Source organism: Neomonachus schauinslandi, chromosome 3 (assembly GCF_002201575.2).
Source record: "Neomonachus schauinslandi chromosome 3, ASM220157v2, whole genome shotgun sequence".
Classification (NCBI taxonomy): Eukaryota; Metazoa; Chordata; class Mammalia; order Carnivora; family Phocidae; genus Neomonachus; species Neomonachus schauinslandi.
In genome coordinates, this window is record NC_058405.1 from 184,352,058 (window position 1) to 184,369,496 (window position 17,439).

At 57.5% G+C, this 17,439-nt stretch overlaps 1 protein-coding gene across 4 annotated transcripts; it reads left to right on the forward strand.

The window, feature by feature from the left end:
* Positions 1-266: 266 nt before the first annotated feature.
* On the forward strand, positions 267-13,755 carry ITM2C (integral membrane protein 2C). 4 transcript variants are annotated; one of them, XM_021690334.1, is made up of 7 exons: positions 267-461; positions 2,164-2,165; positions 7,943-8,081; positions 9,842-10,030; positions 11,228-11,338; positions 11,890-12,040; positions 12,536-13,755. In XM_021690334.1, exons 1-7 carry the CDS (start codon positions 348-350, stop codon positions 12,625-12,627), a joined length of 798 nt encoding a protein of 265 aa, XP_021546009.1. In that variant the 5' UTR covers positions 267-347; the 3' UTR covers positions 12,628-13,755. The 4 variants fall into 4 exon arrangements, with proteins under 4 accessions (XP_021546009.1, XP_044769381.1, XP_044769380.1 ...); XM_044913446.1 differs by lacking the exon at positions 11,228-11,338; XM_021690333.2 differs by lacking the exon at positions 2,164-2,165 and having other exon boundaries at positions 375-461; positions 7,940-8,081.
* Positions 13,756-17,439: the final 3,684 nt, after the last annotated feature.

A 17,439-nucleotide genomic window follows, 5' to 3' on the forward strand; every position in this document is an offset into this window, starting at 1 on the left:
CGGACGGACGGACGGATGGTGGGTGGATGAATGGAGTGAGTGAGTGAGCGAGTGACTGAGTGAGTGACTGACTGAGAGAGTGCGTGAGCAAACCTCAGCCCTCCCTCGGTGGGAGCGGCGCGCCCCGCAGGGGTCACTGCGCGCCCCGGGGGCGGGAAGGGGGCGCAGGCGCGGCGGGCGCCGAGGCCCTCCGTTGGGGGGGGGCGGGGCGGACTAGAGGCGGGGTTAGGGAAAGGGACGCGAACACCAGCCAAACTTCCGGTGCCTGCCGAGCCGGGAGCGGCGGTCGCCCAGATCGCGGCTGCTCGGGCAGAGGCTGCAGGGCGGACGCGCGGCCGGGCGCAGCCATGGTGAAGATCAGCTTCCAGCCCGCCGTGGCCGGCATCAAGGGCGACAAGGCCGATAAGGCGTCGGCCGCGGCCCCGGCCCCGGCCGCCGAGATCCTGCTGACGCCCGCTCGGGTAAGAGGGGCCAGGGGGCTTAGGCTGGAGTCGGGGGGGCGAGGCGCGCCCCAAGGGCCCCAGGAACTGTTCGAGGCGCATCGGGGTCCCGGAGCCGTGACCGGAGGGAGTGAGGGTCCGGAATGGGCCCTCCATCCGAAAGTGGGGAGAGGGCTTGGGTCCTCTTCTAAAGCGGCAGCCGAAAGCAAAAGTCCGAAGAGTGGGAGGGGTCCGAGTCGCTGGTCCCCAGGTGGGGAAGCGCTCGAGGTCTCTTCCCAAAGTGGAGGGGCCCTAAGCGGCTGGCCCCAAGACCGGGAAAGGGGCCGATAAGAAGTTGGAGGAATGCTGGTGGGGGGTATGCGTCTGTTTCTAATCAAGGGGGAGGGGCCTAGAGTCGAGTCCCAGGTGGGGGATGGGAGGAGGGTTGGACGTTGTTTCCCCAAAGTAGGGAGATGGGTCAGGATTGGTGGGGAGTGGCTGGGGAGAGGGCGGTGGGGGGGAGAGTCCGGTGCCAACGAAGGGGGAGGGGCCGTTGATTTCCTCCCAAACGGGGGCCTGCGGGGGGCGGGGAATGTGCTGCTGGTCTGCACCTGAATTGGTGGACCTGAAAATGGAAATAAACCAGAACCGGCCCGGCTGCATGTCTGGGATTGGAGGTTCGAGGTTCGAGGTTCGAGGTTCTAAGGCTAGGTGCCCAGATCTCACCCCACCCCCTGCCGTCTGGACCTCCCTGCTCCCCTCTTCCTTCCCCTCCGGGCTCTCGCTCTGGGCAGCTCCCTCCATCCCGCAGGGAGGCTCCCCCACTGCTCCGGTGCCCTCCCGCATCCCGGAGGCTCTTTGTGGGGGCGGGCCTCGGTGCACTCCGCCCCCTCCGGCGTCCTCCCCTCTCCTCCCCCTTCCCTCCGGCCGGGGGGAGAGAAGGCATTTCCGCCAGTGGAAAACTGTCTGAGCTGCGTGGAGTCTGACCCGGAGAGGGCAGGACGCGTGGCGGGCGGGGAGGGGAGGGAGAGCTGGTCCAGCCAGGCTGTATTGTGCTCCGGCAAAGGCGTCCACGTAGCCCTAGTCTCTGGCGGTCTTGGGGTGCACCAAGCGGTCGCATCCAGACTGGACTTCCAAAGTCTTTGTCCACTCCCCTTCTCTGCCCGCTGCGGGCTTCTCATGAGTCTTTTTCAGCGCCAGGGTCCTTCCCCAAGTTTTGTGGCTCAGATTCAACCTTGCCCGGAGTATTGGGGGGGGTGTGCAGGCGGAGAAAGAGGGGACACTTGAGAGGGGCCTCAGAGGTGGGTGGTGTCACATCCCGAGCAAAGACCCTGAGTGAGGAATGCACCGAGGAGCCCTCCCCTGTCCGGATGTGGTCACTGCATCATCCAGGACCACTTGGGCTGGGTTGGGGGTTGCTGTGCACCCCCCAAACAGAGCAACTCCATCTTCCTCCGATGTTAAATGGGCAGGGGGCATTCCATGCAGCTTTAAAAGTTTGCAAGGGTCTTTTCAAGCTTCCTTCCTCCCTTCACCAAGGAACCAGCTTCCTCTGCTCCTCTCAGCCCAGGGAGGGAGCAGGGCTGGGACCTTGCCCCTTTCTTCTCCCAGGGCCTACTCCCCAGCTCAGGCCTGGAATTCAGACCCTGCCTCTGAGGGCTGTAGGATTCCAGCAGAAGGGAGGACCAACCAGGCAGTAGGAGGATGTAATTCAAACCCTGAGAAGGTCCACCAAATTTCACAGGAGTGGCACATTCTCCATGCCGAATGGCGTGGGGCTGGATGGCAGGTGCCCGCATCACCTGGGTAGTAACTGATACCCAGCTTCTGGCGCTGAAAGCCAGCATCCTCTCTTCCCCCTCACCCAGCGTGAAATGGAAATAACAACATCTTCCCGGTGCTGTTTGTAATGGCCGTGAGCCTGCCTCCCAAACCTTGTTAGTTGCACAGGGTCCCCTGGCTGTCTTAATTAAAATCCTGGTACCTCTAGGACAGAACTGCCTATCAGTAAACGATCATAGCTCCCCAAGGCCCTGAGGTGATACAGAGGGGGCTCTGGATGTTCCGTGGCAGTTCTGCTAGTCGCCTACTGGAATTGGGGGGTGGGGGGAGACTCCACTGCTCCGGGCCTGTTGTGCCCTCACCTGGCCAAGGGGCACAGTCCCGTGTCCAGTAACCAGGGTGTGGCTGGAGCCCCCCTCTCCTGCCTCTGGCGGTGAGCACAGCAGGTACCAAGCATTCAGACAGAGGGTCTGAAGCAGACGGTGGGTGGACAGGCAGACCCGACTGGGAGGACCAGCCTTCTCCTTTATCAAGACAGCATCTGAGGTTTGCCCCATGCTGATGGGGATGCAGAGGAAAGCTTATTAGAAGGTTTCTTCTGGCTGAAGGGGACCTGAGAACCCTCCTTGGTTACTGAACTGGACTCAAATCAGATATAAAGCCCTGGAAGGACCACTTGGGGAATGAGCCTGTGAATGCCCTCAGCAGTGAGCTCCCCTGTGGCTGTTCCATGAAAATGTCCCACCTGCGCACAGCCCCAGGGGACCAGGGTGAGGCAGCGCAGCACCCTCATGGCGGGGCTCCCCCCTGCCTCTGAGCAAAAACTCAAATACAAGGAGGATTCTGTCCCCAGACCTGCTGCTGGGAGGAAGTGCCTCAGTGGGCCGGCAAGGGATGGGGGTGGGGGCCCAGCTGGGCCTCCAGCTGCCCACCCTCTCCTTGGCGCTTGCCTCGGAGGTAATGAGAAGCCTGTGCTGATGGGCGACTGGCGGGGAGCCAGCCTGGAAAGTGGGCTGCCCGGGAAGCATCCCCTCTTGGCATGCGCTGGCTAGATCCTTCTTCCCCTTTGGAGGCCTACCGGCCAGCCCCGCACCTCTCCACCCAGCTCCACTCTCCCCTCCATCTGCCGGTGCCTGAGTGCATGCGTGCACACGCACGCACACACACACACACACACAGCCAGGTGTAGGCATGTGCAGACCGGACTGAGCTGGGGGGCTGCTGTTGGGCTTGGGGGTCTGCAAGAGGAGAGAGAGAGACATGTTCATTACCATCCTCTCTTCAGCGCTGGCTAATTTTCTCCTTGGCTTTGCCTTTGATTAATGACTCCTGCGTCGCCCCCTCCCCCGGCCTGCATACCTGGGGATCAGATTTCACTTTTGGCGTTCTGGCCTCAGGCGGTGGGCGGGAGGGAGCTGGGTCTCCCGGAGTGGTTGGGGGAGGGTTCCCTGCCAGCCGGGAAGGCGGACCTGGCCGGGCGTGGAGTGCTTCTGCCCCAGTGCCCCAGTACCCGCTGGCCCGGTGAGGGACCTTTGTAGGAAGGTGGTCCTGCCCCAGAGCAGGGGCGGGGTGCTTCCGGGCATCCCATCCCTGGCCTGGCCTGGGCCTTCCCCGGGGGCCTGGGCTTTTGAACACACCACGGTGGCTTTTCTCTTCCCTATTTCCTTCTCTTTTCTCTTCGCTCCTCTGGGCCGGTCCTTGCATGTTTCAAGGCTGTCAGCGGACTGCCAGGGAGGCTGAGTTCCTCTTAGAAAAAAAACTGTTTATGGTAAAATCGTGGAAGTGCAGCCTGGCTCCCCCCTCCCCCGCCCCCCTGCCCAACACACACACACTCTCTCCAAGTTTGTCCCCCAGGAGAGCTCTTCCAGCAGCCGGCTTTGCTGCTCGTCCTTCGGAGCCTTTGTTCTCTGGAGTCTCATCTTGACTGTCAGGAACCGAATAGACGCAGAGCAGAGGGTGATGCGGGAGTTCTCCGGGATCCATGCGGTTCCTCACCCGGCGTGAGCCCAAGCTACCGGCTCACGCCGAGCCGCACGACAGGAATGGGGTTCCATGACTCCCTGTGGGCACGTACCCAGCGGTCTGGGCCTATTGTGCCCTCACCTGGCCACAGTTCACCCAGTTCTGTGTGCTCCGATGCCCACTCCCCCCAGCCCCGCTCGGGCTGTCTGTCTGTCTCTCTCACGCAACACATCAGTGACCTTGAACCTGGTCTGCAGCCTGCAAAAGCGAGATGCTGAGGGGGAATGAAGCCCAGGAGGGCCAGGCAAGAACCCCTCCTCCTCCAGCTGTCAGCCTGGGCTGCAGCAAGTGCATTTCTGGCTCCCTGCCAACCTCCTCCCAGCAGCCTGCAATTGTAGTTTAATCTGTTCGTAGTTAATTTGGACATTGTTACTGAGGAACTGTAGCTGGGGGGCTCCCCAGGAGCCGTGGGAGTCCGCTGAGTTAATGCTCCAGTTGGCTGGGCTCCCCTTGACCGCTGTGGCCCTGGCTTTGCTAACCCGTTTAATGAGCCATTGCGGGCCTCAGTGCAGCGGGTAGGGGAGGCCCAGGCCCCTCTCGGACCCGGCCGGCCGGCTCACGTGCCCCACACGAGTGCTCAGCGAGGCACTTTGCTCAGAAAGCCCAGTTGCCTTGGAAACAGTAGGCAGTGTTTTTCTACTTTCTAAATGGAAGCCCCCCCCAAGGCCTGGCTGCCCCATGTTTGGGGGGGGGGGGGGATGGCATTTCCCTGGGTCTCCAGCATGACAAGGGAAGCATCTGGGGGGGTCTCAGGAAGCAGGCTTCTCCACGGACAGCCAGGAATCCCCAGGTTCTCTGTTGGGTGGTGTGGGGCCCAGTAAGCAGTGACAGCTTCCGGGCAGGATTGAGGGGCCCTCCGTCCTGTGTGGGGCTTGGTGTCTGAAGTCCCTTTTGTCTCGAAGCAGGAACATCCATGGCTCCCCGTCTGCCTCCTGGCAAGCTCCCGTCCTGCTTTGCCTTCCAGCAGGGCGCAGGCAGGGGAGGGGAGCAGGGTAGCTGAGCCTCAGATCGGGAGGGGGGTGGGATCGGGAGCTGTGTTAGCCTCAGACGCGTGAGGGGCATGTCCACTGCACATCTAGGACAGGTGGGGGATCCTCAGCCTTCCTAGTGACCCCCCCAGAGTAAGGACGCAGGGTGGTATCCAGGGGGCGCCCTGGAGGCCGTTTTCTCCTCAGCCACATAGCCACCCCCATGCCCACCCCCTCCCCAGGCCCTTAAAAACACCTCCCCCAGCCAGAAGCAGAAAGGCCGCATTAAAGCCGCCTTAAAAACCAGAGGCCTCCTTGTCTGTGAACTTCAGCCGAGGAGCAGGCACTGAGGCTCTCTCGCTTGTGGCCCATTGACTTTGTTTTGTTTTGTTCTTTTTAAAAACAGTTCTCACAAGCTTGCCTCTCTGGTTTTCGTGAATGCAGGAGCGAAAGCATGGCCAGTGTGCAACCTCAGCAGCTGTCCAGGGCCTTGGCCCTGCAAAGGAGAAGCTCAGCTGAGAAAGATCTGCTATTTTTATCTAGCACTTCATCCTTGACAAAGGGCTTTCAGGTTCTTTGTCTCCTTTAATCCCTGCGTCTTCACATTTCCACAGAGAAGCTGGGGGGTGGGGTTGCAGTGCTCCCCTTGCAGGGATCCTAGTCCCTGCTGGGGCCCCTCTCAACTTCCAGTGACCGCTCACCCCATTGCACTCAAATGTCCCACCCCAGGGGCAGGATCCGAGGCTGGTGCAGGCAGCCTGGCCTGTCTCCCAGGTCAGCCATGGTTCTTTGGGACCCACTCGGGACTCTGGAGGAGCAGAAAGGCCACCACCTCATCTGCAGGAGCCCCTGGGTGGCTTGATCCTTGTGGGCCCCCCCGTGACAGCAGCTGTCCCCGTGGGACCTTGGTTAGGGAACCCCAGGGTGCTGAGCAGATGCCAGCCAGGTGGGTGCCTCTCTGGTCTTGATCACAAGCCCCCCGCAGCAGGGCTGGGTTGGTGGGAGCCCCAGCACTCAGCTGGTGAGTTTGAGGCAAGGGGTTTGGCCTCCCATCCCTGCCAGGTAAGCTCCCTGGAGGGCAGGCGGGGGTGTTGGGGAGCAGGATAGGCCAGGGCACCTCTCTGTCCCATGGTGCAGAGGCTGGGGGCTAGCTGGTCTGATGACAGATGTGCCCAGGGAAGGGGAGGGGCCTCCAGGGGCTTTTGTCCTTTTCCTGGGTGTGGGTGAGTGGGAGAGCCCCAAGCAGGGAGGCATTTGCCTCTCTGATGGTACTCCCCATTGCTCCCCGAGGCCTGGGCCCCATGCCCCCCCCCCGAGGCCAGGCCCACCGTGCTGAGATAAGGGCCTATCTGTCCGAGGTAACTTGGACCTGAGCTGGGTCCCCAGCCCGCAGGGTAAAGGGAGAGAGGACACATGGCACAAAGCGGGCTAAGCAGGCAGTTCGTGGCATATGTGGAGTGAGAAGCTTCTGGCTTCCAGGCTGGAGCTCCTTCCCTTGCCCCACACTGCCTCAGCTCCTGGAGGCTGCGGGGTCTTTGGGACTGGACTCTGCCCTCATCCTGACTGTATCTGGACCCCATGGAGGAGGGATTGAATGGGGACAGTGGTGGCAGAAGCAGACCTGGGCTCCTGCAACAGCTCCCAGGAGAGGTGAGGGCCTGGGTTTGGGCGGGGGAGGGGGGCACGCACAGACATGAGAGATGGCCCAGGTCACCCAGCTCCTGAAGAGCCTGAATCATGACACTCTCAGGCCGGAGCTCCGGGTCAAGCAGTGTTACTGAGATCGACACACACACCGTGGTCCACCAGCCCAGACATGTGTGCTGGGAGTAAGGTCCGTTTGACTTACTGCTGCTTGGCAGCCCCAGGGCTACTGTCGTGAGCCCGTCTGGCTCCCCAGAGCAGATTTTTTCCAGGAGCCTCCTGCCCTGGCCTCTCTGACGGCAGCAACTGCCACCGTGGCCACGTTTCCCTCCTGGCAGAAGCGCCCCGGCTTCCGGAAGCCTCCAGACTTCACCCTTCGGGCTCCACTCCCGAGAGCCTGCTTGATGCTGCCGGCCAGATGCCAGTGTGGGGCCATAGCTGCCCCCCTGGCAGGCGGACTGTGCCCAGCGGGGATCGCAGGCTCGGGGCTGCCTGGCCGGAGGGAGACCAGCACCGTGCCCAGACCCCGTGGGCTTCCTGGGACCTCCGTCTCCCTCAGCCAGTGACCATACCCTGCCACAGCCTTCCTGGTGGAGCCCAGAAGCCACCTCCCACTGCCCCGGTTCCTGTCCACCCTGTGCACTGCCGCATTTGGGTGGATCCGAAGCCTTCCCTGGCTCCCCATTGCCCAGAGCAGCAACTCCCCAGTGCACCCCAATTCCTGCAGGTTCCTGGGTCTGGTGCAATTATTAAGGCTATGTCTCTGCTTCCCCCATTCTATGTTTAAGAGGGTGACACTGTGGTCACAGCTGGGATGATGAAGAAGACGAAAGGCCTGGGTGATCTAGATGGGCCTGCCTGATCCCAGGGGATCATTCTGCGTGGCTTCAATGTGGGTCTCAGTTTATCTTTACCTGGGAGGAGACTGGGGAGGCCCTGGCAGGGCATTCCTTCCAGATGATGCTGTGTGTCCCCATCATGCCCCCCACCTTGTCCCAAGGCTCAGTCCCCACCAGCAGGGTGAGGTCTCCTTTGAGAAAGGGACGGGAGGCTTCTGGGAGGTACGGGATCACCATCTGGCTGAGCTGGCCCTGCAATCCACAGGAGGAGCGGGCCCCCCCCGCAGCGCTACAAGAAGGGGGGCTCTGTGGGCGGCGTGTGCTACCTGTCGATGGGCATGGTCGTGTTGCTCATGGGCCTCGTGTTCGCCTCCGTCTACATCTACAGATACTTCTTCCTCGCACAGGTGAGGCCATTCGGGGAGGGAGGCACAGCGCTCAGGGAAAGGTGCTGTTTAGAGGGGCTTGCAGGGAGGTGGCAGGAGCAGCTGAGAGCTAGGTGCTTGGGGCTTGTGAGGGGAGGGGCGGCAGGTGACCTGCCCCCGGGTGGGAGTGGGTGCCCAGCCAAGCCCAGAAACCCTGCATGCTCCCTCCATGGGGCCTCCCTGGGCATGCGCCAGCCCACCCGGCCCCTTGCCTGGAGGGGGGAGCAGGGCCCCGTCTTCTGACTCCCGTGGACCCTGGCAGACTGCCCTCACCTGCCTTCAGACCCAGCTGACGCCCAACCGGGAACTCTCCCAGGAGCACAGTTAGCAGTGGGGGACCCGGGATGGGAATCCGTGGCCCCTTCCCACACTGTCACCCTGGAGGGTTTTCACCAGAAACCCAGATCCAGCAGAAATCGGAACTCTGTGATCCCTCCAGAGCCGGACCCTGTGCCCAGGGGTCATGCTTTAAGGACTTGCGTTCCTTGGACGTTTATTTGGATTATAAAACAAGGAAGGTAGACCGTGGGTTAATGGACAGACCCACCAGCACCTCCTCCTGCAAGGGGTGGCCTCCACCCACGCTGGCACCCCGGGTTAAGTACTCACACAGCCAATCGGGGCCTGCAGCTGGGCGGGAGAACTGGTCATGGTCACGATGACCGTGTGATCAGTCCAGACCTAGGGCGGGAGACGGTGCCACCAAGGTAGTTCAGTTAAAGCTCAAAAGAATAATTTTTAAGTGCAATGCACAGGGAATTTCAGAGTGACAGAAAAGCTGGGAATTGCCAGTCATGTGCGACCAAATGACCTCTTCCCACCCTCAAGCAATGGTTTTAACTTTGTTACTTCGTTTTTTCCGTGATGGAAATTACTGAAGAGTTTTTGTGTTCCATGTGACTTTTCCCTGGAATCCTCAGCTCCCACACACCTGCCGACTTCCCTTTTGTTTGGCATGTCCCCCCACCTCTTCCCCATCTTCCCCCTCCCACGGGCCCTTCCTGAGCACCCTAGGACCCTCCTGCTCTAGCTCCTGGTCCCCTCTGTTCCCAGCCCCAACTTGTGCTCTCCTGGGGCTCCTCACCCCACCCCACTTGCTGGGAAATGGGGGCACCTCAGAGCAGCCTCCGAGTCTGTGCCCTGGACAGTATGATTCATGTGTGAGGATTCATCCCCCTGGGAGAGCCCACACGAAAACAGAGAAAGGGCAATTCTGCCGATGGCAGGCCAGTAGTCTGTGCACAGATCTGGGGGCCCCTGGAGAGGGACAAGGTGGGCACACTGGTCCACGTGCTCAGCCACTTGGCCTCAGTCATGTCACACGCCTCCCCACCCTTGATGAGGGGGCGATTTGGCTGGCTGTTCACATAGGGGCTCAGTGTTTGTCAGGACTGCTCAAGGGGCCCGGGGTCCAGGGAAGGCGGTGGGACCTGTGTGAGGTTGGACACAGAGCTACCTCCTGGGCACCCCACAGGGACCCACAGTTCAATCCGGGGCTCCTGTGTTTGCCGCTGACAGCCAAGGAAGTTGTCCACCTTGGACCCGGCAGAGCTGGCTCACCCTCCCTGTCCCTGACTCTGCATGTTTCTCAGTTTCTCCATCTGCGAAATGGGTTTCATTGCCCCACCCTTCCCGCTTGCCAAGGCCCTGGGATCGTGGCGCAGTGGGGTCGGCAGGGTGGCTGTGCCGAGGGCGCTGTGTGACCGGTCTGTCTCTCTCTCCCACTCCGCCCCCCCCGCCAGCTGGCCCGAGACAACTTCTTCCACTGTGGGGTTCTCTACGAGGACTCCCTGTCCTCCCAGGTCCGCACGCGGATGGAGCTGGAGGAGGACGTGAAGATCTACCTCGAAGAGAACTATGAGCGCATCAACGTGCCAGTGCCCCAGTTCGGCGGCGGTGACCCCGCAGACATCATTCATGACTTCCAGCGGGTGAGGCCGGCCGGGGCTGGGACAGGAGTGGTGGAAGGGTGTCCTGAGGACCCAGAGCCCCCCTTCCACCAGGGGTCATGAGAAAGGAGAACAGGAGCGAAAGGAGAAGGCCAGTGTCCCTAGTACCTCCTTTGAGTATGTACTGTGTGATGGCAAGTATGGGTAGTAGATGGCGGCGGGTTAGGTTGCTCAGGATTTTGAAGACGCTGCTTTTGTTATAGAGACAGTGTTTATCACTGAACGGGAACCAGCCATGGTGGATTTTCTCCTCGGCCACCTGACCGCTGCGGACACTGGCCATCATGGGCCAGGCCCGTGTTCCTTGACATTTTCCAGAGGTGTAGCACACCTGCTATCAAGTGCATTAAGTGTACAGCTTGGTGGACTTTGCCAGAGGCTACATGCAGTGCCACCCAGATCAAGATTTAGAATTTTGCCAGCACCCCAGAAGGTTCCCTTGTGCCCCTTCCCCCAGTCCATACCCCCTCCCCAGAGGTAGCCATCCTTTGCACTTCTTTTTTTTTTAGATTTTATTTATTTGAGAGAGAGCACGAGCAGGGGTGGGGGAGGGGCAGCGGGAGAGGGAGAAAGAGACTCCCCACAGAGCAGGGAGCCTGCAGGACTCGATCCCAGGACCCCGAGATCATGACCTGAGCGGAAGGCAGCCGCTTAACCGACTGAGCCCCCCCAGGCGCCCCCACCCTTCACACTTCCTTTGCCAGCGACAGTTTTGAGGCTAGTGAAACACAGACTCCCCAGCCGTCTGTCCCTCGTACTTGGTTCCCAGAGCTTCCTAGGGATTCTCCAGAAGGATCCCTTCACTCTGTATCCTGGACGTTCTTGTCGCTGAAGCCCACAGGGAGCCGGGGACGGAGCATCTCCTGCTGAGGGTCCAGGCTGTCCGCAGGGATGACAGGACCTCACAGGGGTGATGAAATGCACACTTGGAACATTACCGTCTTCCCCACACCTCAGCCCCGTGACCCCAGAGAAGGGCCTCTATAACAGCCGAGGCGCTGGACACTTGGTGTTTTTCATGTAGCGCGTGGAAGCTCCCGCAGACACGGGCGAGGCGAGGCGCAGGAATCGGGGGCGCGTGACGCTGGCACGGCGGGCTGGTGGCTCTGGTGGCCCGAGGGGCCCGTCGGGGCCAGGCCCTTGCCTGCAGAGCCTGACACGGCCCCTCCTCCCGCTCAGGGGCTCACCGCCTACCATGACATCTCCCTGGACAAGTGCTATGTTATCGAGCTCAACACCACCATTGTGCTGCCCCCCCGAAACTTCTGGGAGCTCCTCATGAACGTGAAGGTGAGCAGGAGCCCTCCTGGCATCTTGCGGCGCTCCCCCCCCCCCCCCCCCCCCCTGGACCCCCGGCCTGGGGCAAGGGGGGGGCCCGCGGTGGGGGTGTTGCTGTCAGCTGGGCCCAGCACCTCAGATTGGCCCCTGCTCCTCCATCTTCTTTCTCCCAAGCCCAGAGTCAAGGCCTCTCCTTTTCTTCTCCCTACCGTGCTCTGCCTCCCTCCCTCTCTCCCAAAGAGCCCAGTTTCCTTAGCCCCCCGAGGCCATGCCCTCCCGTTGGCAGTGCAGGGAACCCCCCCAGCAGCACTCCCCACCTTGGGGAGGGAGACCAGACTCCCCCACATGCAGCACCAGGGCACAACCAGAAACTGCCCGCGCGCGTCCGGTGGGCGAGCCCCGGGGGCTGTGGATGGGGAGGCGGGCGGGGGTGGACGGCCCTTCAGGTGGCAGGGGACTCCGAGTGAGCAGGACAGCGGTGAGGGGAGCGGGCGGCGGGCAGGGGAGCCCGAGGTGGGAGAGCCGTGTGGGCTGACCCGGCACTGCGGCTGCCCCCTCCGCAGAGAGGGACCTACCTCCCACAGACGTACATTATCCAGGAGGAGATGGTGGTGACGGAGCACGTCAGCGACAAGGAGGCCCTGGGCTCCTTCATCTACCACCTGTGCAGCGGGAAGGACACCTACCGGCTGCGGCGCAGGGCCACCCGGAGGCGTGAGTGGCCGGCCCCACCCGTCGGGGCCCCTGCCCTGAGCTCTAGGCCACGGCCACCGTCCAGCTGTGCCTGGCTGGAGCTCAGACCATAGCTGTACTAGCCGCTCATGGTAACTCAGCACTTCCCATGGGCCAGGCCCAGGTTCACACTCCCTACGTCCTTCCAAGAGCCTGTAAGTTGTCCTCATCCTCATCGTTATTCTTGCTGCCCCTTGAGAGATGAGGAAATGGAGGGACAGAGAGGTTAAGTGAAACTCCTGAGGTCACACAGCAAGGAAGGTGCCAGAGCTGGGCAGTCTGACTCCAGCTCTTGAGCTCTCTCACCCCTTCAGTGCACTGCCTCCAGGTGAGTCTGGGTGTCATCTCCTGGGCCACCTCTTCCTCCCCTCGCGCCCTCCCCCTCTCAGGGTCCTGAGGTCCCCCTGGTAGCCTCTGTGGCCCAGCCAGCGCCCGGCCAGGACACAGTCCTCACTGAGATTCTCTCTTCCCTCCCAGGGATCAACAAGCGAGGGGCCAAGAACTGCAACGCCATCCGCCACTTCGAGAACACCTTCGTGGTGGAGACCCTCATCTGCGGGGTGGTGTGAGGGCCTCCCCCTCCAGGCGCCACCCCTGCCCTCTTTCTTGTTTCTCTTCTGGCCACTCTGGCCCTCCTCCTTCCCCTCGCTTAGCTTGTACTTTGGACACCTTTCCATAGATGTGACGTGTCTCCTGGTTCCTTTCTAGCCCTGCCCGCCTCCCTGTACCAGAGCCGTGACCTCTCGAGGCCCCACCTCTTCTGAGCTCCCGGGTCTGGGGGACAGGAGGGCGCCACGGGTGGTTTCCGTGACCACCGTCCTGCAGTCGGGTCCACCGGGGCCAGCCCCCAGCTGCGCTGGCAGCCCAGGGGAAGGGCTGGACAGAGGGGCCAGGCTCGTGGGGGTCCTGGGCGAGGGGACAGCAGGGGATGGGGTGTGGTGTTCAGAAATGTCTGCACAGTTGGGGAAGTCCCACAAGGCTTGTTCCTTGGACAGTCCCGTGTCCAGATTCCCAGATCTGGGCTGAGGATGGGGAAGTGTGCCCAGGGATGGACCCACCCAGAGCACAAGGGAAGGTGGGGTCCTGGGGCTCCCCCCAGGGCTCTTGTCAGTGCCTTCAGCCCACCAACGGGAGCCTGGAGTGAGGGGTGGGGATCAGTCTGTCAAGCACAATCGTTCTCCGAGTGGAACCAAAGAAGGGAGGAGTGGGGCCCCCCTGGCCCTGGCCCCCCAGGAGCACAAGCATGGGGGTCCTGCGGCCATGGCCACAGGGATGGGACAGAGGGGCCACTTTCACCCTGTCGGCTGGCAGCCCTGCGCGGCTGAGCGCTGAGCAGAGGCAAGGGGGTGGGCTCGTTGCTTTCTCCAAGCTTGGAGCTGTTTTAGAAGATAATGTGGGGGAAAGGGAGAGCCACCTGGTACTTGTACACCCTGCCACCTCCTCGTTCTGAAATTCCATCCCCCTCGGCTTTGGGGGAATGCAGCCTTTTTTTCCTTTTCCTTCTCACTTTTGCATGTTTTTACTGATCATTCAATATGCTAACCGTTCTCAGCCCTGAGCCTTGAAGAGGAGGTTTCGACGCCTCCGTCAGACTTAGGTGCGCTCTGGAAATGAAACTCTTAAATGCTTTGTATATTTTCTCAACTAGATCCCTTTTCAGAAGTGTCTGTAGAACAATAAAAATCTTTGACTTCTGACTTGGACTTAGGAGCGGCTGGGAGGGGTGGGCAGAGGTGGGGCCGTTGCCGGGTTCAGCCAAGGAGGGTCCGTGTCCCCCCAGTCCTCACACCTCTCTGAGCCAGGTAGATTCACGTTTTTACAGGAAGGAGGAGGAAGGGGTTTGGAGACCGGAAGTAACTTGCCCAAGGTCATGCTTCTTTCAAGTGCCCATAAACCACCCCATTTAGTTCCACATGGAAGATGACATCATTATTGCTTGTCTTAAGCACAAGGACAATGTGGTGTTCCACACAATTTTGAGGCAATTAGTAACCATCCCGGTGGATCTGAGCTGAGGTTGGCATGAGTCACAGGGTCGCGTTCTGCAGGGAAGGAGGCGGTGGGAGAGCCAGCCCGGAGCTTTGGCCGGGTGGAGCCCAGAGGCGGGACCTCGGGCGAGTGTGGGTACTTTGCTCTTGCAGCTGGTCTGGCTCAATAATCCTGTGAGGGACGTAAATGACTCAGGTTAGTGCAGACACACTTGTTCTCAAAGGCAATCTTGCCCAGACGTCAATCTACATGCAGTGCAATCACAAAACACTGATAGGCTTTATTGTTTAACTTGACACAGTTCTTTTGGGAAAGTCAACATGGGGAACGGTCTGGTAAATCCTCAGAAGGGGAAAGAACAGCCTTTGGGTATTAAGCATTATAAACTACCATAATTAAGGAGTTACAGGTAGCAAAGGAGAAGGTCAATAGGACAGTGGAGGGCCTGGAAGTTGTGTTAAATATAAGGAAATTTAATGGGGGCATGTGTGGGTTCTTTATAATGGCTAGCCATTTTGACAAAAATTAACCTGCATCCTACTTCCCTGTAACATTAATTCTGGATAGACCAAACTTTTTAAGGATGATATGAAGCCATAAAAGTACTTAAGAAATGATTTAAGGGACTCTTAGAGGAGGGAAAACCTAAGCATGGTACCCACCAGTTACGACTTGACTATGGAAAACGAATTTACGTACAGCCAAACACCACAAAGTCAAAAGATCTACAAGGGGGGCAAACTGGGGGAGATGCTTTTGAAACCTAGGACATAGAAAGGGCTGTTTTCCTCAATATGCAACGTTCTTACAAATCATGAAACATGAACAACCCAACGGGTAAATAGGCAAAGACTGAACAGGCGGTGCAGAGTAAGGGAAATACGAGTGGGTCATTGCTTAAACGTGAAAAGATGTTTAGTTGCAGTTGTTTTTATTAAATATTTCACACTGTGAAGCATTTACTACATATAAAATGCTGCATATAAATCACAAGGATGTAAGTGATGAAGCCTCATGACCAGTGTGTATCTGGAGACCCACCAGACAACCTAATGAAACAGAAGACTGCCAATATTGCTGATTTCCTCGTATGCACCTCTCCATTTGCTGCTAACAAACCACCACCCAGACTTAATGGCCTCACACAGCAGTTTACTATTTTTCCTGGTTCTCAGGGATGGCTGAGTTTGGCCAGCTCTCAGGAGCTGCTCACTCCCGCTTTGCATTCAGCTGGGTGCTTGGCCGCACTCCCCATGCAAGGTGCCCCTCCGCTCCCACGCCTCACTCAGCACGGCCTCCAACCAATACCCTGGCCTTCCTTAGAGTTTGGCAACCAAGCCCCAGCCAGAGGAAGCCAGAGGCTTTAGACCTCTTAAGGCCTGGAATCCAAAGTTCCAGAACTTTCTTTCATTGCAATGTTGGTCAAAGCAAGTCACAAAACCAGCCCTGACTTAAGTGGAAGGGAAGTAGACCACCTCTAGATGGTGGGAGAAGCGTTCATGCGCAGGCATGCAGGGAATGTTGGCTCCCATGTTCGGAGACACACACCCCCCCTCCCCACATATCCCATCCCGTCCCCTCCATGCTCTTCCCCTTCTTATCCTGTGCAGGACATTAAGGAAACATCTATTCTTAGGTCTAAAGACAACCATGAAAATATGTCAATTTTCCATGTTAGCCAATCTCTTTATATTGATTAGTCAATCCAGGCTAATTAATAATGCCTATTCTGAGTTTCTCTGCTTTGCTTTATAATTCTACCACATACTTATGAACTCCTAGTGTAGTTTTACCTGGATGTGAACATTATTAAAAAGTCATAAAATATATGTCTTATTCTCTGACTTGTCTCTTCCCACATTTTATTTCTAAGAGTCATCCATGTTAATGCCTGTATTATTTAATTCATTTATACTGCTGTATATCAGCCTATTATGTGAATATGCAATTTAACTACCTACCCATCCTCCTAACAATGAGCATTTGGGTTCTTTCCAATTTTTTACCATTATAACAATGCTTTAAAGAACATCTCTTTTGGGGCGCCTGGGTGGCTCAGTTGGTTAAGCGACTGCCTTCCGCTCAGGTCACGATCCTGGAGTCCCTGGATCGAGTCCTGCATCGGGCTCCCTGCTCGGCGGGGAGTCTGCTTCTCCCTCTGACCCTCCCGACCCTCCCCCCTCTCATGTGCTCTCTCAGTTTCTCTCTCTCAATAAATAAAATCTTAAAAAAAAAAAAAAAAAAAAGAACATCTCTTTTACAAGGCGTCCGGTGCACCTGTTCAAGGGAAGTGGTATATGGGGTCACAAGTAAGCAAACGTTCAACCCACAAAATTCTGCCATACTGTTTTTTTTTTTTTAAGGAATTGAACCAATTAACATTCCCATCTGTGCTAAATATTTTTTCTTTTTTTTTTACTTTTTCAAACATTTAATTTTTAAAAATTTTGGGGTTTTTTTTTTTTTTTTTTTTTTTTGCCAATGGACTGAGGGTAAAATGGTATTTCATGATGGTTTTCATTTTCACTTTCCTGATTACTAGGAAAGTGGGACAAGTTTCGTATGTGTATTGGACCCTCAAATTTCCTTTTCTATAAAATGCCTGTTGGTGTTCTTGGGGCACCTGAGTGGCTCAGTCAGTTAAGCATCTGACTCTTGATTTCGGTTCAGGTCATGATCTGGGTTCAACTCCTGGGATCTGGGATCGAGGCCCACGCTAAGCAAGGAGTCTGTTTGAGGATTTTCTCCTTCTGCCCCTCCCCCCACTCACACATGCAGTCTCTCTCGCTCTATCTCTCTCATACATACAAATAAATAAATCTTTAAAAATAAATAATGCCTTTTTTGTGTTCTTTGGCCTATTTTTCTATTGGATGCTTTGTTTTCTTCTTATTGACTTGTAGGAGTTCTTTATATATTTATGTATCTTTTGTAATCTTTGTGTTTTGTCACTGGTGTATGGCAAATATCTTACCCAAATTTATGACTTGTCTTTCTCACTTTCTTTGTTGTTTCTTTGATGAACAGAAATTATTGGTTTTAATGTAGTCAAATTCATCCATCTTTTTCTTTATGATTTTGGCTTATTGTACTTGTTTCAGAAATCCTTCCTATCCCAACACTGAAGAGACTTTATCTTATATTTTCTTCTAATCCTTAAGGATTATTTTATAATCCTTCTAATGTGTTGTATATTACATTTAAATATTCCCTGGAAGTTATTCCCTGGTATGGTGTGAGGTAGGGATAACCATCTGTTCTGTTTTTGTTGTTTTCTTTTCCCCACTGAGTTGCAGTGTGTGTCTACAATGATCAAGTTTCCCTATGTGTAAGGTCTATTTCTGGGCTTTCTGTTCTGTCCTATTAGGTCCATCCTTTGGACCATAATCACA

Excerpts from the sequence above, each read along its gene's own strand:
- ITM2C (XM_021690334.1), top strand. The coding sequence starts at position 348 with ATGGTGAAGATCAGCTTCCAGCCCGCCGTGGCCGGCATCAAGGGCGAC. Across the intron at positions 8,082-9,841 it reads GATACTTCTTCCTCGCACAG|CTGGCCCGAGACAACTTCTT; the intron begins GTGAGGCCATTC and ends CCCCCCCGCCAG. Across the intron at positions 11,339-11,889 it reads AGCTCCTCATGAACGTGAAG|AGAGGGACCTACCTCCCACA; the intron begins GTGAGCAGGAGC and ends CCCCCTCCGCAG.